This window comes from Clarias gariepinus, chromosome 4 (assembly GCF_024256425.1).
Source record: "Clarias gariepinus isolate MV-2021 ecotype Netherlands chromosome 4, CGAR_prim_01v2, whole genome shotgun sequence".
NCBI lineage: Eukaryota > Metazoa > Chordata > Actinopteri > Siluriformes > Clariidae > Clarias > Clarias gariepinus.
Genome location: NC_071103.1, coordinates 40878071 through 40904611, shown reverse-complemented (window position 1 = coordinate 40904611; position 26541 = coordinate 40878071). Strand labels below are relative to the sequence as shown.

The 26541-nt window shown below is 40.6% G+C and overlaps 2 protein-coding genes across 2 annotated transcripts in view; both read left to right on the top strand.

Moving 5' to 3' along the window:
• The window catches only part of LOC128520493 (NACHT, LRR and PYD domains-containing protein 14-like), a 550151-nt gene that overhangs the window by 446288 nt on the left and 77322 nt on the right, over positions 1 to 26541 (top strand). The window lies entirely within an intron of this gene.
• Positions 727 to 2320, top strand: LOC128520682 (pentraxin fusion protein-like). The gene is made up of 2 exons (XM_053495031.1): positions 727 to 730; positions 1618 to 2320. Exons 1-2 carry the CDS (start codon positions 727 to 729, stop codon positions 2223 to 2225), a joined length of 612 nt encoding a protein of 203 aa, XP_053351006.1. The 3' UTR covers positions 2226 to 2320.

The window sequence follows — 26541 nt, the reverse complement described above, 5'->3', positions numbered from 1 at the left end:
ATAAACATGGCGTCTGGTTTATATTCCATGGGAGTATAGATACACCATCATCAGATACACCCTGAACATTACATTTATAAACCCACGCTGCTCACCTGATGCACTGATTCCTCACTACAGCCTGGGTCTGTGTTTTATCTCTTCCACAGGAAAAAGTGAGTATTTAAACTTTTTATTACATTGTTTATGAAGCGGAATAGTGTTTATTATCATACAGTACAGTTCTTTCTGTAAGCTAATTTTAGAAACCCTGTGCTCTGGCATTAATTTAGAATGACAAACAAATAAAAAATATCTGTAAAATGCCTTTATGCTCCTATATACATTATAAATCCAAAAGTATGTGCACCTCTGCCCATCACACACACATACGTCCCTGTTCACACATTCATTTTCTTACAGGTGCATTAGTGAACATAGGTGGTGATGTTGGGATGTTGCAGAGGATTCAGTACCAGTCCATCCTAAAGCTATTTAGTGGGGTTGAGTTCAGTCAGGGGTTTTTGTAGGAACCTTAAGCACTACTTCTTCCACACCAACACCCTCTTAACACAACATGTTTTCATGAAGCCGGCTTTCTGGATCTCACAGGGGGATCATCATGTTGGATAAGGATTTGAGTCTCTTAGTTCATGTAAAGGGGAACTGTAACATTACAGCACAGAGACACATTCTATACAGCTGTGTGCTTCTGACTTGGAGGAACAGTTTGGGGAAGAAGTGAATATGGGTATAGTGGTCGGGGGTGCACATACTCTTGGTCATATAGTGTAAGCTGAAACATAAATGAATAATGTTAATAATTCTGTTTAGGAATGCTTTATTAAATAATTTAATATAACATAATCTAAAAATGCACCAAACTCTAATTATTTTATATATATATATATATATATATATATATATATATATATATATACAGTTTTCTTTTATTGTTGTACAAAATGAATGTTAGGATGAAGTCAGGAACCTTCGCCCTGCTGTTCCTCCTGCATCTGGCCTGAGCCTATAGCAGTAAGCTGCTCTTAACTGGTTTTTTCATTTTAAGAATTTCATACAGGTTAAACTATATATATATATATATATATATATATATATATATATATATATATATATATGTTCTCCTACCTTGGAGCACTTTTTGGTAGGTCCTGACACCTCCAGACTGGGAACATCCCACAAGAGCTGCAGGTTTAGAGATGTGACCCAGTCAATGTCATTCACTTCTATTTGTGGCATTTGGCAGACACCCTTTTCCAGAGTGACTTTTATCTCATTATACAGTACATCTGAGCAGTTGAGGGTTAAGGGCCTTGCTCAAGGACCTCCTGGTATTAGGGTTTAAATCTGGGACCTTCTGACCAGTAGTGCAAGGCTTTAAACACTGAGCTACTCCTGCCTCTGCCTTCACTTCATCTGTGAGTGGGCATAGTGTTACTGCTGACTGGTGTTATTAAAACATTTAAGTGGAATATTTGCTGGTCAATAATTATATTCACTGGATGAGAAAATTAGTTGAGCGAAATGAGAGAGCTGAAGTATACTGATAATGCAATTACTTAAAACAGCAAATGCACATATTTTAAATTTCAGCACACATTTTTTTTTCCTCTCTAGGTAAGGTGTTTTTGTTCCCTGTGGAATCTGACACATCCTTTGTGCGTCTCACTCCAAAGAAACCTCTAAATTTTCAGGCCTTTACACTCTGCATTCGCGTCTCGACTGAACTAAACAGCCAGCGAGACACCATCCTGTTTGCTTATCGCACTCAATACTATGACGAGCTCAATGTGTGGCAAGAAAAAGGGGGAAGATTCTCTCTTTACCTGAGCAGTGGCAGTGGTGTTCTGTTCACTTTACCACCGCTTTCCACTCTCCCCACTCACCTGTGTGTCACCTGGAACTCGAGCACCGGAGCCACGGCATTCTGGGTGGACGGACACCGCAGCATGCTGAAAATCTACAAACGCGGCCATAGTGTGAGTCCAGGTGGAGGTATAGTTCTTGGACAGGATCCTGACTCATACCTGGGGGGTTTTGAGAGTAATCAGAGCTTTGTGGGTGAAATTACAGACGTACACATGTGGGACAGTGTTCTGAGTGCAGCGCAGATTAAGCAGCTGTATGAGAAACAGAGCAATGCTCTAAGTGGGAATGTGCTTGACTGGAATTCTCTCCTGTACAAAATCTATGGGAACGTGATTGATGTGTCAGCAAATGTCTAGCTAAAACATCTGACACATTTTTTTTCCTCCTTTGATTTTCATGTCTAATTAAGTGGGTGATTATAGTTAATTATTGACTAATCGGTGTATGTGATTAAGGTTGAGGAGGTATATTTAAAAAAAAAGTTACTATATTAACACAAACACATTTGAACACAATCTGAGTTGTTTCCTGGATGTTACTTCTCCACTGTAGAAAAACAGACACGGTTTAATTAGTCCTCTGTTATTTTTATTGTTTCTTTACTTCCCATGTTTCTTTTTCTATCTACTCCTATCTGCACATTATAAAAAATGTTCTTTCTTCGAATAAAACTTCTTTAAATAAATCCTGCAAAATATGTTGGACTGGTTTATTTAAACTAGACATGCCCATGACTTTGTTTGCGTGGAATTTAATTGCACACTCAATTAAATGTACAGAGCCATCTGTTGAATTTAAGAATGAATTAAAATTTTTACGTTACCATGAAGTCCATGGAATGAAGGTGTGAGATCTGGTTTATTAAGTAGATTTCAATTCCAATCATAAGCATGTATTAAAAAATGTACAGTGCCATCTGTTAAGTTTTGAGGTAAACTAAGGATTTTTTTAAGGTTAATTATTTTGAATGATATAAGGGTGTTTTCCATTTAAATTTTAAAGTAGCATGTCTTATTTTCCCATGTGCCAATTGTGATGTAAGCTTATATGTAACCTCAATCCCGACGAAATACACCTGTGAAAACCCCAATGAAATTTATTCAGTAGCTTTTACGTCACCAACAAACAGACAACAAAACCATCTTGATTTGTTCTAATACTCATCTCACATCCATCCAATTCATTTGTTTGCAAATATCTTCAATGTACAGCTACATTATCTTTAGTTTTATTATTTGTATAGATATTTCAGATATCTAGTCTGTAATAATTCTGACACACAAGATAAGAGAATTGTATAAATAAATCTGTAAATGTGATTAAACAAACAAAAACACTGTTAAAATCATTATTATTATTATAATCAAAATAATAGTTCACACTCTAAAAGTGTCTGTTAGAACTCATTTTCCTCTTCTAATTTCAGAGCATAAACATTATTGGTGGTACTCGATAGATAGAATTATATGTTATACAGTCATGTCTATAAATGGTATAAAGAAAAAGTCTTTTTTTTGGTATTTATTCACTGTACACCACCACATTGAATTAGAAATAAAACACCTCAGATGGGAGAGAACTTAAAGGGGTCATATGGGCCTTTATGCACTTTTTTAAGCTGTTTGGACTGAACTGTGTGTTAGGAGAGTGCGTACACAACCACTCTACGATGATAAAGAGCCGCCCAGTGGTTTTCTTTTCATTTATTACAATAACATCCCCCTTCTGAAATCAGGCCAATCGCAAATGCCTGTCGATGTGACGCCACACCACAAAAGGCCGCTCCTACACTAGTTGATTGACACTGGTATTTTAGCAAAGACCCGCCCCGAGTGAGAAGAAGCTGTCGGCCATTGTTTTTCGCCGCTGGAGCAAAATGTCGCCTAAGCGAGTGTTGTGTACAGTTGTTGGGTGTAATAGCGAACACAGCAGTCGTCATTCACTACCTAGGGTTAGTGACCTAGGGTACCTACCTAGGGTTAGGTATCTGAGCCACTGAGGACGCAGTGGCTGAATTTAGTTTTTAAAGCTAACGTCCCCGCCGATTTACCTAAATGCGTTCATGTTTGCGCTAAACATTTTTCACCAGACTGCTTTATAAACGCGGGTCAATATAAAGCATCTTCACCAGACTCGGTGAGTGTAATTTCTTTTTCTATGAATCTTTGCAGATCGCCTTTTCTAATAATCACGATGAATGCGGAGTGTAAGTTTACATTTACATTTGGGTATTTAGCAGACGCTCTTATCCAGAGCGACTTACATTTTATCTCATTACACATCTGAGCAGTTGAGGGTTAAGGGCCGCGCTCAAGTGCCCAACAGGGGCAACTTGGTGGTTGTGGGGTTTGAACCTGGGATCTTCCGAACCGTAGTCCAATGCCTTAACCACTGAGCTACCCCTGGCCCTACACAAAGTTAAAAAAGTTAACTTATACTCTCATAGAACATGATTATGGCTTCTTCTCTATGTACAGCTGTTTTTATATAATTCCTAATCGCCCGTTTATAATAAACAATGTATTAAGGTGATTGTCTAGTTGCAAACTGTGTACGTAGTCGAAAAACTATATTATGCTTACCTTTGTAACGTTAGATGGTTTATAACGATGTCTGTCAAAGATTAAGAAGTCATGTAAACGCATCAGTAAACACATCGCGTCCGTATCTCTCTCAGTAATCTTCTCCGCTTTTGTTGTTGTTGCCGTTAATTCATGCCTATGCAGTGATGAGAAAGACAAATCGAGTCGATGCATGTCCATTCTTTTAATTTCTGCGTTGTCAGGAGATATTACAAACTTCCGGGTGGGTTCTGTACTTAAATCAAACCAAAAACTACTTAAGAAAACAGGCTCAGGCTCTATATTCCAGCATTTTCCAGTTTGGACTGCATTACCCACAAAGCATTGCCTGCACTGCGTTGTGAGCAATGCTTTGTGAGTAATGCAGTCCAAAGCATTGCCCGCACTGGACTACACTCCCGTGGCTATACCCCACGTGTGTTGTGAAGACACGCCCCACACAACTTGGGGGGCGGGCTCAGCAGAGATCATAAGCATTTAAAGGAGCATGTACTAAAACAGGTTGCTGAGAACAGAGCTAGTTTTTACCAACCATTAAGAATTTTTTATTAAAGTATATTTCATTCTTTTCATTAGGACCCTAAAGAATCATATTAACATTTAATGAAAAATGGGATGTGTGGGACCTTAAAGACTTTAAGCTTTAATTCAAGGGGTTCGATAAAAGTGTGATATTAACCATGCAGGAATTACAGCCATTTTCTTGTACACACATTTTGGGGGCTCATGAATAATGGAACAAATGGCTAATAAATATTTATATGGCCAGCTGAGGCCTGTTCCTTTATTACTCCATGACTGCTCATGCAGATAAACGTCCTGGAGGGAGTTCTGAGTGTTACGTTTCCATGCATTAGCTGTTCACTCTCTATACACTTAAATTTTTTTAGGGAAGAAATGTTGATGTGGCTCGGGGGCAGAATTAGAGCTCAACACCAACATAGTTTAGATCTTTGTCAGACTAACTCTAATTGAGATTCTTTATAGCCTGTAAAATGTTCAATAGGATTTCTAACAAGGTTCTAGTTTGTTCCTTCTTTTACTCTCTCTTTATCTCCAACCCCCAAGTTATTCACTTTTACACACCGTTAAAAAACACAGCTACACACAGTAAAGACTGAGTAAAAGACTAAAAGGCTGAAAAAACAGAAACTTCATTCTCCAAAACTCTAACATTTGTATTTTGACAAAAATTTGTTTATCACATTCCAATCACTGGTCAAGTTTACACTTATTTATAACATGTATTTTTGTAAAACATTTCCAAGCAATTTAAATATTTCAATTATAGGTTATTTGTCTCAAACGTTTAAATGTTTTAAAATATGTAACAAAACAGCTATAATATGCATAATAAAAGAAATGGAAAATTATAAGATGCTAAAAACCACGTGTCTGTACATTTATTATCACTTTTATATAAACCACCACATTAGATCAACAAAAATATTAAATATAAATTACCTCTTTTACTGTGTGAACATTAGTAAATGTAACTCTGGTGTACAGTAGTTTGTCTCTAGTGGCTGTCCAGGGAAGAGCAGGCTATAGCAATGCTTTCACTCAGAATCACAAGCAGGTTTATTACCAAGAAGGTTCTCACATACTGTATATAAGTAGTTCTTACTGTCTCAGATTTTACCTAGAAACTCATCCCAACACCGTCTGTTAGAGTAGGCCTACCTGACCCCCTGTAACTGTCTACATTTGACTGAGACAGTCTTCTACAGTGGAACCTCAGATTACGAGCATAATTCGTTCCGGAAGCGGGCTGGTCTTCCAAAACACTCGTAAACCAAATTTTATTTTCCCATAAGAAATAATGGAAACTCAAATTATTTGTTCTACAGCCCAAAAAAATAAACACATAAAAATAATTAATACAAAATATAAAGTTCAATTCAATTCAATTCAATTTTATTTGTATAGCGCTTTTAGCAATTTTCATTGCCGCAAAGCAGCTTTACATAGTCAAAAGAATTATTTAAGTTTGTATGAAATGTGAATTTGTATGAATCAAAATGGTCAGTTTGTCCCTGGTGAGCAAGCCGAGGGCGACAGTGGCAAGGAAAAACTCCCTGAGATGGTAATAGGAAGAAACCTTGAGAGGAACCAGACTCAACAGGGAACCCATCCTCATTTGGGTGAAACAGAAAGAGTAAATGATCTGCATTTATACAGTGTGTAGGGTGGGAGGCAGTTCAGCTATAATAGCTGATGTTAATTGATGTTAATATGGAGTCCAGGTAGTTATTGAAGACCCAGGTAGACTTGTAAGAAGTTCCAGTCATGAACTATCGAACTGTCAAGTCCCCAGAGAAACAGTTGCCAACACCAGTCAAGGCCAGAACCATTTTCTAGGTGGAGAGAATCATTCCCAGACACCAGACGCATCCCAGAGACGAGATCTTCAGCCAGAAGCGGGGCACCAGGATGGGTCAGACAGGTCCGGAGGGCAGAGGGAGTCTGGATCACTGGCAGCTCAGGAATGACATGTGTAGCTCGACAGAGAGAGAGAGAAAGAGTGAAAGGGGGGGACAGGAGGAGAGAGGAAAAAGAAAGAGGGGGGGAAAGAGAAGAAGAGGAGAGATGGCAGTTAGGTATGGTCACAGTCACACAATGTATAATGTGAATGTATATTAACTGTAGAGTGCAAGCAGAGACTCCGGCAGGACTAACTATGACAGCATAACTAAAAGGGAGAGCCAGAAGGAAACACAAACATGAGGGCTTCCTGACATGTAAAGCAAACAATCACCTCACCGTCAGCAAACCTGAGTGATCAATGAGAGTGGGGAAGACAGCATCCAAACATACCAGTTCACCATAATACTCTACGTCCATGAGTCCCCCAGATCTGCTCCTTTACCAATGGCAAATCTATTTATAAAAATGCTTGGCTAAATAAATAGGTTTTTAGCCTGGACTTAAACACTGAGACTGTGTCTGAGTCCCGAACACTATTTGGAAGACTATTCCATAACTTTGGGGCTTTATAAGAAAAAGCTCTGCCCCCAGCTGTATTTTTCATAATACGCGGTACTGACAAGCAGCCTGCATCCTTTGATCGAAGTAGGCGTGGCGGATCGTAAGACACTAGCATTTCGCTCAGGTACTGCGGCGCGAGACCATTTAATGCTTTATATGTCAAGAGTAGTATTTTAAAATCAATGCGAAATTTCACAGGGAGCCAATGGAGTGAAGATAAGATAGGGGTGATGTGCTCATATCTTCTGGTTCTGGTGAGGACTCTCGCTGCCGCATTCTGGACTAGCTGAAGCTTATTTATGCATCTAGCTGAACAACCAGACAGTAAGGCATTACAATAGTCCAACCTAGAGGTGATAAAAGCATGAACTAGTTTTTCTGCGTCGTTTGGCGACAATAAATTTCTTATTCTGGCAATATTTCTGAGGTGAAAGAATGCTATCCTGGTAATATTATCTACATGTGCTTCAAATGAAAGGCTGGAATCAATAATCACACCAAAGTCTTTCACTGTTGCATTTGATGGAACAGAAAGGCCATCTAAAGTTACGGTGTGATCTAAAATTTTACTCCTAGCTGTATGCGGTCCTATGACTAGAACTTCTGTCTTATCCGGATTTAGCAGAAGGAAGTTAATTAGCATCCAATTTCTTATGTCCTGCACACATTGCTCAATTTTAGTAAGCTGTTTTTTCTCATCAGGTTTTGCTGAGACATATAACTGTGTATCGTCAGCATAACAATGAAAACTAATACCATGCTTACGGATTATGTTGCCCAGAGGAAGCATGTAAAGGGAAAAAAGCAGTGGACCTAAAACTGAACCCTGCGGAACGCCAAACTCCACTAGAGAACATGCAGAATAATCACCATTTAAGTCTACATACTGATAACGATGGGTCAGATAGGATCTGAGCCAGGAGAGGGCTGTACCCTTAATTCCCACTACATTTTCTAATCTGTGAAGAAGAATAGCGTGATCAACAGTGTCAAAAGCTGCACTGAGGTCAAGTAATACAAGCATAGTTACACAACCCTGATCAGAGGCCAATAGAATGTCATTTACTACTTTAACGAGCGCTGTCTCTGTACTGTGATGAGGCCTAAATCCTGACTGATACAGTTCATGTATGCCATTTCTATGTATATATGAGCATAGCTGCTCCGCTACTATCTTTTCAGGATCTTAGAGATATAGGGGAGGTTTGATATTGGTCTGTAACTGGACAGCTGACAGGGGTCGAGGTCAGGTTTCTTAATTATTGGTTTGATAACTGCTAATTTAAAAGATTTTGGAACATATCCAATGCTGAGTGAAGAATTAATTATTCTCAACAGGGGTTCTATTATTGCTGGTACTATCTGTTTAAGAAAATGTGTCGGTACAGGATCTAATATACAGGTTGATGAATTTGAAGAAGAGATGAGTGAAATTAGTTCATTCTCTTCAAGGGGAGTAAAGTATTCTAGGTTCTGGTCTGACATGGCTAGATTAACATCTGCATCAATTACATTGTTCGGTTTCAAAACCTCAATTTTATGCCTAATATTTACAATTTTATTATTAAAAAAGTTCATGAAGTCCTCACTATTGCATGATGTTGTTGTGGAGATTTCTGCAGTGGTCTTATTTCTGGTTAATTTGGCTACAGCATTAAATAAGAATCTAGGATTATTTTTGTTATTTTCTATAAGAGTGGAGAGATATGTTGATCTAGCTACACTAAGAGCTTTTCTATAGTTCAGGATGCTCTCCTTCCATGCTATTTGAAATACTAGTAATTTAGTTTGACGCCATTTACGTTCTAATTTCCGAGCGGTCTGTTTTAGAGTGCGCGTGTGATCGTTATACCAGTGAGCAAGTTTTTTATCTCTAATAATTTTTCTTTTAACTGGAGCTACATTATCTAGGGTATAGCGAAATGTCGACTCTAAATATTCAGTCGCCTGATCGAGTTCTGTGGGGTCAGACGGTGATCTAATCGTAGTTGGGAACTCTGGGAGATTACTGATAAAACTCTGTTTGGTAGTTGATGTGAATGTACGTTTTATACGGTAGCGCGGCGCTGTGTGTACATTATTATTGTGACACACTTGAATTGAGACAAGATAGTGATCTGAGATAACTTCAGATAGTGGTATTGTGAATAAATTTTTTATACTTAATCCAAATAATATTATTAAATCTAAAGTGTGACCTGCTTTATGAGTGGGTCCTACTACACACTGATTTACTCCTACCGAGTCCAGTATAGACATAAATGCAGTTCTCAGAGGGTCTTCTGGGTTTTCAAAATGAATATTAAAATCTCCAGCAATTAACATTTTGTCTACAGAAACGACTAGGTTTGAGAGGAAATCTGCAAATTCACTAAGAAATTGCGAGTACGGCCCTGGAGGTCTGTAAATGACAATTAGCGGGATCGACTGAGCTGACTTAATATAGTTAAATACACTTATGTTACTATAAAGAATTTCAAATGAATTAAATTTGTGTCCGTGTTTTTGTACAATAGTCAAATTATCATTGTGAATAAATGCGACGCCTCCTCCTCTACCAGTTAACCGAGGCTGGTGTATGTAGCTGTATCCAGGAGGACTAGCTTCATTTAGAGCTACATACTCGTCCTGTTTAATCCAGGTTTCTGTTAAACAGAGTATATCAAACTCCTGATCTGTGATAATTTCATTAACTATAACTGCTTTAGATGCGAGAGATCTAATATTTAACAGTCCTAGCTTCAGATCAGAGGTGCCAGCTGCGCATTCAGTCTGATCCAAGTTTGTGGTCTTTATGCTAATTAAATTACTAAAACAAACTTTCTGAGTCTTTCTAAATTTGTTTTTAGCTCGGGGAACAGACACAGTCTCAATAGAGTGAACCCTGAGTGACGACTCTATGCAGCTAGCAGACGGTTGGTTTAGCCTGTCTGTCTGCTCCCTGGCCTGGGCTCTGGATTGTCACCGATTAACTAGGCCTTTTCTAAGACTATGAGCTATACTACAAGAAATGAGAGCAGCACCTTCCCGAGTGGGATGGACACCGTCCCGCCCTAACAGGCCAGCTTTGCCCTCAAAGGTCTTCCAATTATCAATAAAGCCCACGTTGTTTTCGGAGCACCACCTGGACATCCAGCGGTTCAGCGACCATAACCTGCTGTAAGTTATGTCACCACGTCTCATTGGGATGGGACCAGAGCATACTACTCCATCGGACATCGCCTTCGCTAATTTAAACACCTCTATAAAGTTATTCTTACTAACCTCTGACTGACGAAGGCGTATATCGTTAGCTCCAGCATGTACCACTATCTTGGAGAACCTGTGCTGTCCTAGAGCCCTAAGATTACCTGCTATGTCCGGTGCTCTGGCTCCCGGGATACACCTAACCACTGCCGCTGGCGCCCCTAAAGGTCTAGCTAATTTCACGTGTCTCATTATAGAGTCTCCTATAACCAGAGCTCTTTCAGGTTTCTCAGTGGGTGCATCACTGAGGAGAGCAAACCTGTTGGACACGTGAAGCGCAGAAGAGGTGTGCTCCGGTGGGCTAGCCTTAGCGTTAGCTTTGGCTGAACGAGTATGCCGCCGAGTCGTCACCCACTCGCCCCGCTGTGAGGGCTCTAATGCCGGAGTCGGGGGCTGGTTATCTCCGCCTGTGGCACCCAGACTGTCCGCTACAGGAATAACACTGCTCTCGCGCTCTCTAACCCTCTCTAAAGTCTGGATGCGCTCCTCTAACGCTGATATCTTCTCCGTCAGAGTGCTCACTAACACACACCTATCACAAATAAAATTACCGCTAACGACGGAGGAAGAATGTCTAAACATCCTGCACTCTACACACTGAACAAGCTGAATGTTAGACATGATAACGTACCTGAGTCGGAGTTGTAGTTGTTTGGAGCTGAATTCCGTTTGTTGTTTTTAGAAAAAGAAACTCGCGCGTTCTCCAAAAAGCGCAGAAAAAGGCGAAGCCAAATAGTGTGAGATATAAAAACTAGTTGCTATTAATATTATTATTGTATAAATGAAAAAAAGTATGTAATTTAAACGCTAACACAAACGCAAACTTTCGCGGCAACGATACGAAAACAGCTTTTATAAAGTAAAAATAAAACAAAATAACCCTGCACTTTACCTTTTAAAAAAAAAGGCAAATAAATCCCAACACATAAGTGTTTTTATTTGTGCGCTGGCACTGTGTTTGTGTGTGTGTGTAATGTGTGTGCACACCACATTACCGAAGAGTTTTATCAGGAAAATTAGCAAGGAACATCGCTAGTCACTCGCGTGAGCGCACACTAATGGAATCACTGCTGTAAAGTAAAAAAATAACAAAAGAACCTGTACACTTTACCTTTCAAAAGAATCGCGACAGAGCGGAATTTCTGTGTAAGAGAGTGTGTGTAATCGTCTCTCCTGCTAGGTGAATACACACACACACACACACACACACACTCTCTGCCTTACACAGAATCTCTGCAAGCACTAACACCCAGCAGGGGAGACGACTATCGTCTTCTCTGCTGGGTCTTAGTGTTTGCAGAGAGTGTGTGTGTGTTTGTGTGTGTGTATTCACCCAGCAGGGGAGACGATAACCTTCAATTCCACATTGCAAGAGAAAGAAAAACTGTTGGCTCAGTTGTGATCTTGTGACGCTCGACGTCAAAACAGGAAGCGCATGCGTGACACCCAACAAATGTACACAACACTCGCTTAGGCGCCATTTTGCTCCAGTGGCGTCATACGGCAAGGCATTTGAGATTGGCCTGATTTCAGAAGGGGCGTGTTATTGTAATAAATGAAAAGAAAACCACTGGGCGGCTTTTTATCATCGTAGAGTGGTTGTGTACGCATTTTCCTAACACACAGTTCAGTCCAAACAGCTTAAAAAAGTGCATGTAGGCCTGTATGACCCCTTTAAATTATACATGTTTAAAAGCATCAACACCATTATTCTCTACAGCGCAACGAATGATTTAGGGATCATCGCAAAAAGCCGCACACCAACAAAAAGCAACACTGGAAACTAGAAATGGCAGACTAGTACTGTCTGATAAAATATTAATTTTTAACAAAAATACAGAAACGTCAGCATACACATTGGAATAAACGAAATTACATATACAGTTGAACCTCGGATTACGAGTAACGTGGTTTACGAGTGTTTTGCAAGACGAGCAACAATTTTTTAAATAATTTTTTACTTGAAAAACGAGCATTGTCTTAGTTAACGAGCACCGAGTATCATGTTTCACGCATGCGCTTCTTGTTTTAACAACGAGCGTTACGTCATCACAAGTGAGCCAACGTTTTTTCTCTCTCTTGCAGCAGAATTGTAGGTAATCGTCTCTCCTGCTGGGTGAATACACACACGCGCTGTGTGTGTGTGTGTGTGTGTGTGAGATGTGCGTGTGCGCGCGCACACACATACACACACACACACACATTAACGGAGAGACCGTTTTTAAAACCGTTTAAAAATTAGCAAGAAACATCGCTAGTCACACTTGCGTGAGTGCATACTAACGGGATTACTACTGTAAAGTAAAACAACAACAACAACAACAAAAATTAAACAGCTCCTCACCTTTGAAAACAGTCGCGACAGAGAAGAGTTTGTGTGTTTATTTGGCAACCTGAGAGAAGGAGAGCTGTAAAGCCGAGACCTATCGTCTCCCCTGCTGGGCCTTAGTGCCTGCAGTGTTTTTGAGTTTGCGTGTTTGTGTCTGTGTAAGGCAGAGAGTTTGTGTGTTTGTTTGGCAACCTGAGAGAAAGGGGGCCATAAACGCGAGCGAGCCCCCCTTCATCCCCCCTCCTCTCAGGTTGCCAAATAAACACACAAACTTCTCTCTGTCGCGATTGTTTTCAAAGGTGAGGAGCTGTTTAATTTGTTTTTTGTTGTTGTTTTACTTACAGCAGTGATCCTGTTAGTATGCGCTCACGTGAGTGTGACTAGGAATGTTCCTTGCTAATTTTTAAATGGTTTTAAAAACGGTCTATCCGTTAATGTGTGTGTGTGTGTGTGTGTGTGTGTGTGCGCGCGCGCGCACATTTTACACACATACACTCTGCATGCACAAACGAAAACCCTTATCTGTCGGGGTTTAATTTTACATTTTTTAAGGTAAAGTACAGGTTAATTTGTTTTATTTTTACTTTATATTTTGTATTAATTATATTTATGTATTTATTTTTTTGGGCTGTAGAACGAATAATTTAAGTTTCCATTATTTCCTATGGGAAAATTAAATTTGGTTTACGAGTGTTTTGGAATACGAGCCCACTTTTTAATTTAATAAATGCACATGGCACATTGCACAACGCGAAAACTTAGAATAAAAAAGAAGGCGGCAAACAAATTAACAGCCTACGTATTTTATTAAATTGTTTAGAACAACTATATTTAAGACAAAATGTGGAACAAATAATTTAAAGAACACTAATACAAATAAAAAATATCAGAGCAAAGCTGCAAACTGCCATTAAGATGACGGATGAGTCTTGACCTGAAACAACAAACTGCAAACATCAGACTAACTTTTTTAACAGAATAAAAAACAACTTTTGCATTATATAAAAACGAATAAATAAAAATATGTATTTATTTATTTGTATAGCCTACCCGTTATAAAAATACCCGTTTTTTTTTAAATAGCCTAACGGATAGCAAACAGAAACACTACAAAAAGGAAATTAAGCATTCTTACCTAAGCTTTTAATTAGATTTTATTTTTTTCATATTATGTGAGAGGAACACCAGCTTGTCCACATTGTTGGGGAGAAGGGAGCTTCTCGACTTGTTCATAATGAAGCCGGCCTTTGAAAAGATGCGCTCTGATGGAGTGGATGTGGAAGGGATACAGTGGAGGCGTTTAGCTGCTTTAGCGAGCTTTGGATATCGATGTTCATTTTTTTGCCACCATGCCAATGGTCCCGAATCAACCTTTGATTTATCTGCCAAGTACATTTTTACTTCATCCTTCTCTTCTGCATGCTCCTCCTCATCAATGGCCATCAGCATGGATATCTCGGCCTGCTTTTCCTTTTTCGGTTCGGGCTCACCCTCCTCTGCAGGGCTAATGCTGGCATGATCACTTTCTGGCGCAGCTTCTGTAGATAAACTTTCTGCCAGATCCGACACTGTGGAGTACGCATCTTCTCGTTCGTGTTGGTCAAAGAATGACAAGCTTTTAAAACGTGGGTCTAAGACAGCAGCTTGTATATAAATGCTGGTTGCGATATTTTCCGTCAGTTGCCATCTTGTGTCAATTTCTTTTGCAAGTTCTGTCTTTAGTGCTTTTGTGGTGGGACTGTCTTCGTTGCGCAGCACCAAATGGCGTCTCTTCATATTTATTAACATGGGCAGTGTGGCAGGTAGGGATGCGTTTAAGTCCTGAGAAAGCAGCTCAGTAGGGTCGTCCTTCGACTTTTCAAAATGATCCCACTTTGGACTTTTTTCCTGACATAATTATTAGCATCAGCCAGACACCTCTCCCACAAGTGCGCTTTGGTATACCGCGAGGCACGAGATCGCGTTGATGTTTAGTTGCTTTGATGTCATATACTGACTGCGCAGCCCCTGATTGCGTAATTTCACGTGATTTTTATTTTTTTTGCGACTAACCGACTAATGAAAATGTATTCGACCAAGCCCTCTTCATATCGACTAACGTTTAGTCGACTATTTGGGGGCAGCCCTAATGCCGACGTTAAACTGTTCTTGTTGCACTATGGTTCCACTTTTTCTCTGATGTTATTTTAATTTACTTGTACAGTATTAATGATCCTTTTTTTTGCGTGTGATTGTTTAGTTTCGAGTGTCCGATCTTTACTGTCAATAAAGAAAAGCATGAATTAGAATAGGTACTTTCCTATAATTTACCACTAATTCCCTCCCGTTCATTGCGCCCACCTGTCATGTCTGTATTCCCCACTAGTGGGGCACTAGTTCCTGTTCCCACACTTTGAGAACCACTGCCGTAGAGAAAAAGACAATCAGAACCTTTCCCAACCAGAAGCCGTGGGTGGATACAACCATCCACGACGCTCTGAGATCTCGCACCGTTGCCTACAACACGGGACTTGCGTCGGGGGACATTGACCAGTACAAGGCTGCATCTTATAACGTCCGGAAAGCAGTGAAAGAGGCGAAGCAGCACTATGGGAGGAAACTAAAGTAACAACTTCAACAGAGTGACACTAGGAGCCGGTGGCAGGGACTAAGGACAATAACGGACTTTAAAGCACCAACATCCGGTATGACGAACGCGGATGTGACTCTGGCAGATGAGCTGAACACTTTCTATGCTCGCTTTGAGGCTGCAGCTAAAGACGCTAGCGATGGTAATGCTAGCAGCGCTAACGGCTGCAGACAGGAAGACACTGCCAGCACCGGAAGCGCGTTCATCATCTCCGAGCATGACGTGAGGAGAGCCTTCAAGAGAGTAAACACCAGGAAAGCAGCAAGACCAGACGGCATCTCAGGTCGTATTCTCAGAGCCTGCGCAAAACAGCTAGCACCTGTGTTCACTGAGATATTCAACATCTCTTCATCTCAGTCGGTGATCCCCACACGCTTCAAAGAGTCCATCATTGTTCCTGTCCCAAAGAAACTCCATCTTGCTTCCCTCAACGATTATCGCCCTGTAGCCCTCACCTCAGTAGTGATGAAGTGCTTTGAGCGCCTGGTCAGAGACTTCAACACACTGGACCCTCTACAGTTCGCATACCGCGCTAATGCCTCACAGACGATGCAATCTCCCATCTCCTACACACATCACTCACTCACCTGGACACTTGGAGAGGAAATTATGTTAAAATGCTCTTCATCGACTATAGCTCTGCATTTAATACCATAATTCCCTCCACACTTACCACCAAGCTGGAGCACCTGGGACTCAGCTCATCAATGTGTCAGTGGATCTCCAATTTTCTGACTGGCAGACCACAGGCAGTAAGGATGGGCGGACATGTCTCAGCCTCCCTTACTCTCAGCACTGGAGCCCCCCAGGGTTGTGTTCTGAGCCCCCTGCTGTACTCTTTGTACACCTATGACTGCATTTGCAGTCAAGTTTGCTGACGACACTGCCGTGGTCGGTCTGATTATGAACAACGATGAGTCGGCCTACCTGGAGGAGATTGGAAATCTGGAGAACTGGTGCCAGAGGAACAATCTCCTCCTGAACATCAGCAAGACAAAGAAGCTGATAGTGGACTTCAGTACAAAGCAGGAGAGGAACTACCAGATACTGGTCATCAACAGGAGCTCAGTGGAGAGAGTGGACAGCTTCAGATACCTCGGTGTTCACATCACGCAGGACCTGTCATGGTCCTGTCACATCAACACCGTGGTGAAAAAGGCCCGGTAGCGTCTGTACCACCTCAGACACTTGAGAGACTTCAGACTGCCCTCTAAGGTGCTCAGGAATTTCTACTCCTGCACCACAGAGAGCATCCTGATGGGAAACATCATGACCTGGTTCAGGAACAGCAACATGCAGGACAGACGAGCTCTACAGAGGGTTGTGCGATCAGCTAAGTGCATCATCCACACCAAGCTCCCTGACCTGCACTCGATCTACAGCAAGCGGTGCTTGACCAAGGCCAGGAAGATCGTGAAGGACCTCAGCCATCCCAACAATGGACTGTTCTCCCTGTTGCGGTCAGGAAAGCGATTCCGCTTCCTGAAGGCCAACACGGAGATACTGAGGAGGAGCTTCTTCCCGCAGGCAATAAGGTCTCTCAACCATACCACCATTCAGAACTGATACAATCTTTTAACGTCAATGGACACTATGGACACATTCACGCACATCTACACTTACATCTACACTTACATGTTTATGTTTACGTTGCACAAAGACACTTTAATAACGCACCTTAATAAGACACTTTTTATGCATATTTGCACATATTTCTTCCACCAAATTTCAAAAGTTTTTAAATGTTCTATTGTACAGTATATTTTTATTTCTATTTTTATTTCTATTTTATGTACAGTATACTTCTATTTTTATCCTAGTTAAATGTAATTTTTCTACCATATTTCTTTTACTCATATTTATTTCTTATTATAAGTTTTAAATCTCTTTTTAAGGTCACTGGCGGTCGTGTAAGCATTTCACTGCATATCGTACTGTGTATGACTGTGTATGTGACAAATACAATTTGAATTTGAATTTAATTAAATTCTGTCCAGCCGATTTGGTCACGGCATTACACAAAAATGGCTGGACATGTGCCTTTAATTTCCATGTTTATTTTTCTATCTACTCTAATCTGTGCATCATAAACATTTTTGTTAGGTGAGTTCTGGTTTTTCAGACAAAACCTTTGTTTCATTTATATAGATAAACATACAGTGCATCCAGAAAGTATTCACAGCACATCATTTTAACACATTTTGTTGTCACACGCTTGTTCTAAAATGGATTAAAAAACATTTTCTTAGAATTCTGCTATTTTTTATTATTTATTATTTTATTAAATTGCAAATGTATTAAAAATAAAAAAATTGAGAAAGCACATGTACGTAAGTAATCACAGCTCTTGCAAAATTGAGACCAGGAGCATTCTGATTCCCCTGATCATCCTTGAGATGTTTCTGCAGCTTAATTGGAGTCCACTTGTGGTAAATTGAAAAGTTGATTGGACATGATTTGGAAAGGCACACATCTGTCTATATAAGGTCCCACAGTTAACAGTTCATGTCAGAGCACAAACCAAACATGAAGTCAAAGGAATTGTCTGTAGACCTCTGAGACAGGGTTGTCTCGAGGGTCAAATGTGGGGAAGGTTACAGAAAACTTTCTGCTTCTTTGAAGGTCCCAATGAGCACAGTGGCCTCCATCATCCGTAAGTGGAAGAAGTTTGAAACCAACAGGACTCTTCCTAGAGCTGGCCGGCCATGTAAACTGAGCGATCGGGGGAGAAGGGACTTAGTCAGGAAGGTGAACCCGATGGTCACTCTGTCAGAGCTCCAGAGGCCCTCTTTGGAGAGAGAAGAACCTTCTAAAAAGACAACCATCTCTGCAGCAATCTACCAATCAGGCCTATATGGTTAAGTGGCCAGAGAGTCTCATCAGACCTGAGAATTTCATTTCTCATGGTCTAAGAGTCCTTCAGGTGCCTTTTGGCAAACTCTAGGTGGGCTGCCATGTGCCTTTTACTAAGAAGTGGCTTCCGTCTGAAAAGCAAATGTCATTTATTTATAAGAACATTTAAAGGTCCTACACATCCCATTTTTCATTAAATGTTAATATGATCTTTAGGGTCCTAATGAAAAGTTTGTATTATACGTTAATTAAAAATTCAAAAGGATTGTGTAAAAAAAAAAAAACACTACTTTTACCTGGTAAAAACTATCTCTGTTCTCAGCAACCTGTTTCATTGCATGCTCCTTTAAATGCTTATGATCTCTGCTGAGCCCGCCCCCCCAGTTCTGTGGGGCGTGTCTTCACAACACACGTGGGGTATAGCCACGGAAGTGTAGTCCAGTGCGGGCAATGCTTTGGATTGCATTACCCACAAAGCATTGCCCACAATGCAGTGCTTTGTGGGTAATGCAGTCTAAACTAAAAAACGCTGAAATATGGAGCCTGAGCCTGTTTTCTTCAGTCGTTTTTGGTTTGATTTAAGTACGGAACCTACGCGGAAGTTTGTAATATCGCCTGACAACGCAGAAATTAAAAGAATGGACATGCATCGACTCAATTTGTCTTTCTCATCACTGCATGGGCATGAATTAACGGGCTGTTACGCTGCCGCGAGCAACAATAACATAAAGCGGAGAAACTTACCGAGAGAGATACGGACGCGATGTGTTTACTGATGTGTTTAATTCAATTCAATTCAATTCAATTTTATTTGTATAGCGCTTTTAGCAATTTTCATTGCCGCAAAGCAGCTTTACATAGTCAAAAGAATTATTTAAGTTTGTATGAAATGTGAATTTGTATGAATCAAAATGGTCAGTTTGTCCCTGGTGAGCAAGCCGAGGGCGACAGTGGCAAGGAAAAACTCCCTGAGATGGTAATAGGAAGAAACCTTGACAGGAACCAGACTCAACAGGGAACCCATCCTCATTTGGGTGAAACAGAAAGCAGTAAATGATCTGCATTTATACAGTGTGTAGGGTGGGAGGCAGTTCAGCTATAATAGCTGATGTTAATTGATGTTAATATGGAGTCCAGGTAGTTATTGAAGACCCAGGTAGACTTGTAAGAAGTTCCAGTCATGAACTATCGAACTGTCAAGTCCCCAGAGAAACAGTTGCCAACACCAGTCAAGGCCAGAACCATTTTCTAGGTAGAGAGAATCATTCCCAGACACCAGACGCATCCCAGAGAGACACACGGGGCATCCATGTGACGAGATCTTCAGCCAGAAGCGGGGCACCAGGATGGGTCAGACAGGTCCGGAGGGCAGAGGGAGTCTGGATCACTGGCAGCTCAGGAACGACATGTGTAGCTCGACAGAGAGAGAGAGAGAAAGAGTAAAAGGGGGGGACAGGAGGAGAGAGGAAAAAGAAAGAGGGGGGGAAAGAGAAGAAGAGGAGAGATGGCAGTTATTCAATTCAATTCAATTCAATTTTATTTGTATAGCGCTTTTAGCAATTTTCATTGCCGCAAAGCAGCTTTAGGTATGGTCACAGTCACACAATGTATAATGTGAATGTATATTAACTGTAGAGTGCAAGCAGAGACTCCGGCAGGACTAACTATGACAGCATAACTAAAAGGGAGAGCCAGAAGGAAACACAAACATGAGGGCTTCCTGACATGTAAAGCAAACAATCACCTCACCGTCAGCAAACCATGTTTACATGACTTCTTAATCTTTGACAGGCATCGTTATAAACCATCTAACGTAACAAAGGTAAGCATAATATAGTTTTCCGACTACGTACACAGTTTGCAACTAGACAATCACCTTAATGCATTGTTTATTATAAACGGGCGATTAGGGATTATATAGAGACGGATGTACACAGAGAAGAAGCCATAACCATGTTGTATGAGAGAAAGTTAACTTACACTCAGCATTCATCGTGATTATTAGAAAAGGCGATCTGCAAAGAGTCATAGTAAAAGGAATTACACTCACCGAGCCTGGTGAAGATGAAGCAGGAACACGAAGCGTTAGTACAGATCCAATTTTTAGGAGCAGCTTCCTAGTAAAACCTGCTTTATATTGACCCGCGTTTATAAAGCAGTCTGGTGAAAAATGATTATCGCAAACATGAACGCATTTAGGTAGATCGGCGGGGACGTTAGCTTCAAAAACTAAATTCAGCCACTGCGTCCTCAGTGGCTCAGATACCTAACCCTAGGTAGGTACCCTAGGTCACTAACCCTAGGTAGTGAATGACGACTGCTGTGTTCGCTATTACCCCCAACAACTGTACACAACACTCGCTTAGGCGCCATTTTGCTCCAGCGGCGAAAAACAATGGCCGACAGCTTCTTCTCACTCGGGGCGGGTCTTTGCTAAAACACCAGTGTCAATCAACTAGTGTAGGAGCGGCCTCTTGTGGTGTGGCGTCACATCGACAGGAATTTGCGATTGGCCTGATTTCAGAAGGGGCATGTTATTGTAATAAATGAAAAGAAAACCACTGGGCGGCTCTTTATCATCGTAGAGTGGTTGTGTACGCACTCTCCTAACTCACAGTTCAGTCCAAACAGCTTAAAAAAGTGCATGTAGGCCTGTATGACCCCTTTAAATACAGCACAGTTGACAAATGCTGTATAATCCCGAAATTTTTTTTGGTCTTGCTTTCCTGGGAAGGTCTTCATGAGAGACAGTTTCATCATCGAGCTTGATGGGTTTTGCAAATGCATTCGACACAATAGTGTTCTCGCAAAAACGGTTCCAGAACAGCTGACCTTTATGTTTTCGCAGGTCAAACAGAGAGTCATTTCACCAGAGAGAAGTACCTAAATATGTCACAGCCCTGAAAACCTGCAAGGCTCAGTGCTTTAATATAGTATATCCTGTAAAAACCTCACAGTCAGAATGAGTGAGTATGAATAACACGAAAAAAAAAAAATGGAGGTCAAGATAAGTGTACAATAGATGTAAGGGCAACATCATGCAAAGGTCAATCTTAATATTGGGAGGAGGGGGTGGAGGCACAAAAATGATGAAAACTATAAAAATAAAAAGGAAAAGAAAGACAGGAAAAAACAAGAAAGCATAGTTCACAAAGTAATTTATAATTACTATTTTCAATGTTTCATGTTAAATTCACTGTTCTAGTGTGTTCATTACAGTATATAATTTGTACAGGACTGATTCAGACATGCCACATCCATAACACAGGTTTATTTAAAATAGTTAATTAATTGATCATTTATTGTGCCTCTGCAGTGCATGTAGCCACTCCTGACTGGGAGGTTCAATATTAGCATCTAGGCCTGTCTCTGTGCCTCGTTCTGCTCATTCTGCCACATCCACAAGCACTTTTGATGTGATTAGGAACATGTTGTTCTGAGACATGTTGACCACTTGAATGTATAGCTAAAGCCTTCCACAGCACTAAAGATGCTCAGGAGGATTTGCAGGGTCACTTACAGTCTGAGCTAATAAAATCACTACAGTTTCTGAAACCTACAGAAGAAGGTTTAGAGATCTTCAGAAAGTTCGTACAGACATTTGTAGAGTTTGCACCGGAGAAAGAGACCTTGCTTCATAAATGCTATTCTGTAAATAAAGCTATTGACCTTGACTTAATAGATGCAAGAGCACAGCTAGTCAAGGTCAGAGCTGCGGAAATAAATGTCTCTGTGATCAATTACTAATCAGTAGTTTTTATAAAAGCTATACTTAGCTAGTAACATAGTACTACTGTACTCCCACTAATAATAAATATCTAAATCAAATTAATATCATTCTTGTATTTTTGTACTACAGATTAGCTGTAGTTTTTCTTTGGTTATATACAGTATAAGATGTTCAAAATTTACTTTCAGTGGTCAGAGGATTTTGTTTTGTTTAAGGTTCCGAGGTAATGAGCCTCAACATTTTTGCATTCTATAGAGCACAACCGTGCCCTGCCTTTTTATTTTACAAATAAAGAGAAAAAAAAGTCAGATATAACTTTATAATTGACAATAAAATAAACTATGAAATGTATGAATACTTACTTTATTGAAAAAAGAACTCCAACTTATGGTAAGAATGTTCTGGAGGGTCTGATCAGAGTCAGTTTATAAAGATGTATTAGTTAGGGGTGTTGTTTGGCACCATTTTTGATCTGATTATGCTGAATTGTAAATATACAGCTAATTTGTATAATAAAAAAAGCAGAACTAACAGCATCTATTAAAATATTGTAGCGCTCCCAATGATCAGGATTTTAGCATGACATTAAAGATCTGAAGTAGAGTAGGTCATGGTGGTTATTTGAATAAATTTAAATTCTAATTTTATTTGTCACATACACAGTCATACACAGTACAATATGCAGTGAAATGCTTAGACAACTGCTCGTGACCTTAATATAAAAGACTATGAATAGGAAATAAATATGAAAAATAAGATAGGAAAGAATAAAATGAATATAAATTTAAAGTTAAAATAAAATAACTGTACAAAAAAATATAGATAATATAGAAAATATATGAAGAATATATGACGAAATATAAAACAATAAGAACAGCTGTACAAGTACGTATATATTTATGTCATTTTTGTGTGGAATGAAGTTAAAATAAATGGTAATAAAAAAATGGTAATGTCCAGGGTTGTGCAATCCACATATTTAAAGTGTCTTGTGCAGTGCAATTATGCTTAAAATGTGATTTATTTAAAGTGACTTAAGTTATAGAGTGATTTAACTAATGACCACGAAGTGTAGTTGTCCAGTGGCCACTGGTGTAAACGAATGACCAGATTGAATGTAAAAACCATATGTGTGGGTTAGTACTGTGTGGTGTATTGATTAAGTGACTGTATCGCCTGCGGGAAGAAGCTCCTCCTTAGTCTCTCTGTGTTGGCCTTCAGGGAGCGGAATCGCTTCCCAGACCGCAACAGAGAGAACAGTCCATTGTTAGGATGGCTAAGGTCACCATCTTCCTGGCCTTGGTCCAACACCGCTTGCTGTAGATCGAGTGCAGGTCAGGGAGCTCAGTGCGGATGATGCGCTCTGCTGATCGCACCACCCTCTGTAGAGCTCGTCTGTCCTGCATGGTGCTGTTTCCAAACCAGCTTGTGATGTTTCCCGTCAGGATGCTCTCTATGTTGCAGGAGTAGAAATTCCTGAGCACCTTGGAAGGCAGTCTAAAGTCTCTCAAGCGTCTGAGATCGTAGAGACGCTGTCGGGCCTTTTTCACCACGGTCTTGATGTGACAGGACCATGACAGGTCCTGCGTGATGTCCACTCAAGCTGTCCACTCTCTCCACTGGGCTGCTGTTGATGACTAGGGTCTGGTAGTTCCTCTCCTGCTTTGTACAAAAGTCCACAATCAGCTCCTTTGTCTTGCTGACGTTCAGGAGGAGATTGTTCCTTGGGCACCATTTCTCCAGATTTCCAATCTCCTCTAGGTAAGCCGACTCATCATTGTTCATGATCAGGCCCACCATGACAGTGTCGTCAGCAAACTTGATGACGGTGGTGGAGTTGGTAGTGGCCACGCAGTCGTGGGTGTATAAAGAGTACAGGACGGGGCTCAGAACACAGCCCTGAGGGGCTCCAGTGCTGAGAATGAGGGAGGCTGAGACATGTCCGCCCATCCTTACTGCCTGTGGTCTGCCAGTTAGGAAGTTGGAGATTCACTGACACAGAGATGAGCTGAGTCCCAGGTGCTACAGCTTGGTGGTGAGTGTGGAGGGAATTATGGTATTAAATGCAGAGCTGTAGTCGATGAAGAGCATTTCACATAATTCCCCCTCCTGTAGTGGGTTGAGTGTGTCAGGTAGTGAAATGATAAAGTCTTTGACCACGCGTTCAAAGAACTTCAACACTACTAATTCAAATCAATTCAATTCAATTTAATTTTATTTGTCTAGCGCTTTTAGCAATTTTCATTGCCGCAAAGCAGCTTTACACAATCAAAATAATTATTTAAGTTTGTATGAAATGTGAATTTGTATGAATCAAAATGGTCAGTTTGTCCCTGGTGAGCAAGCCGAGGGTGACAGTGGCAAGGAAAAACTCCCTGAGATGGCAATAGGAAGAAACCTTGAGAGGAACCAGACTCAACAGGGAACCCATCCTCATTTGGGTGAAACAGAAAGCAGTAAATTATCTGCATTTATACAGTTTGTTAGGTGGCAGGCAGTTCAGCTATAATAGGTAATGTTGATTGATGTTAATATGGAGTCCAGGTAGTTATTGAAGACCCAGGTAGACTTGTAGGAAGTTCCAGTCCTGAACTATCGAACTGTCAAGTCCCCAGAGAAACAGTTGCCAACACCAGTCAAGGCCAGAACCATCTTCTAGGTAGAGAGAATCATCCCCAGACACCAGACGCATCCCAGAGAGACACACGGGGCATCCATGTGACGAGATCTTCAACCAGAAGCGGGGCACCAGGATGGGTCAGACAGGTCCGGAGGGCAGAGGGAGTCTGGATCACTGGCAGCTTGGGAACGACATGTGTAGCTCGACAGAGAGAGAGAAAGAGTGAAAGGGGGAGACAGGAGGAGAGAGGAAAGAGAAAGAGGGGGAGAAAGAGAAGAAGAGGAGAGATGGCAGTTAGGTATGGTCACAGTCACACAATGTATAATGTGAATGTATATTAACTGTAGAGTGCAAGCAGAGACTCCAGCAGGACTAACTATGACAGCATAACTAAAAGGAAGAGCCAGAAGGAAACACAAACATGAGGGCTTCCTGAGATGTAAAGCAAACAATCACCTTACCATCAGCAAACCTGAGTGATCAATGAGAGTGAGGAAGACAGCATCTAAACATACCAGTTCACCATAATACTCTACGTCCATGAGTCCCCCAGATCTGCTCCTTTACCTAAGGCAAATCTATTTATAAAAATGCTTGGCTAAATAAATAGGTTTTTAGCCTGGACTTAAACACTGAGACTGTGTTTGAGTCCTGAACACTATTTGGAAGACTATTCCATAATTTTGGGGCTTTGTAAGAAAAAGCTCTGCCCCCAGCTGTATTTTTCATAATACGCGGTACTGACAACTGCCTGCATCCTTTGATCAAAGTAGGCGTGGGGTTCGTAAGACACTAGCAGTTCACTCAGGTACTGTACTGCGAGACCATTTAATGCTTTATATGTCAAGAGTAGTATTTTAAAATCAATGTGAAATTTCACAGGGAGCCAATGCAGTGAAGATAAGATAGGGGTGATGTGCTCATATCTTCTGGTTCTAGTAAGGACTCTCGCTGTTGCATTCTGGACTAGCTGAAGCTTATTTATGCATCTAGCTGAACAACCAGAATGTAAGGCATTACAATAGTCCAACCTAGAGGTGATAAAAGCATGAACTAGTTTTTCTGCATCATTTAGCGACAATAAATTTCTTATCCTGGCAATATTTCTGAGGTGAAAGAATGCTATCCTGGTAATATTATCTACATGAGCTTCAAATGAAAGGCTGGAATCAATAATCACACCAAGGTCTTTCACTGTTGCACTTGATGGAACAGAACGGCCATCTAAAGTTACGGTGTGATCTAAAATTTTAGCAAGCCCCTTGAGCAAGCCCCTTAACCCTCAACTGCTCAGATGTGTAATAAGATAAAAAAAAATGTAAGTCGCTCTCCATAAGAGCGTCTGCCAAATGCCCAAATGTAAATGTACCTGTAAGTTAATTAGCATCCAATTTCTTATGTCCTGCACACATCGCTCAATTTTAGTAAGCTGTTTTTTCTCATCAGGTTTTGCTGAGACATATAACTGTGTATCGTCAGCATAACAATGATAACTAATACCATGCTTACGGATCATGTTGCCCAGAGGAAGCATGTAAAAAGAAAAAAGCAGTGGACCTAAAACTGAACCCTGCGGAACGCCAAACTCCACTAGAGAACATGCAGAATAATCACCATTTCAACATACTGATAACGATGGGTCAGATAGGATCTGAGCCAGGAGAGGGCTGTACCCTTAATTCCTACTACATTTTC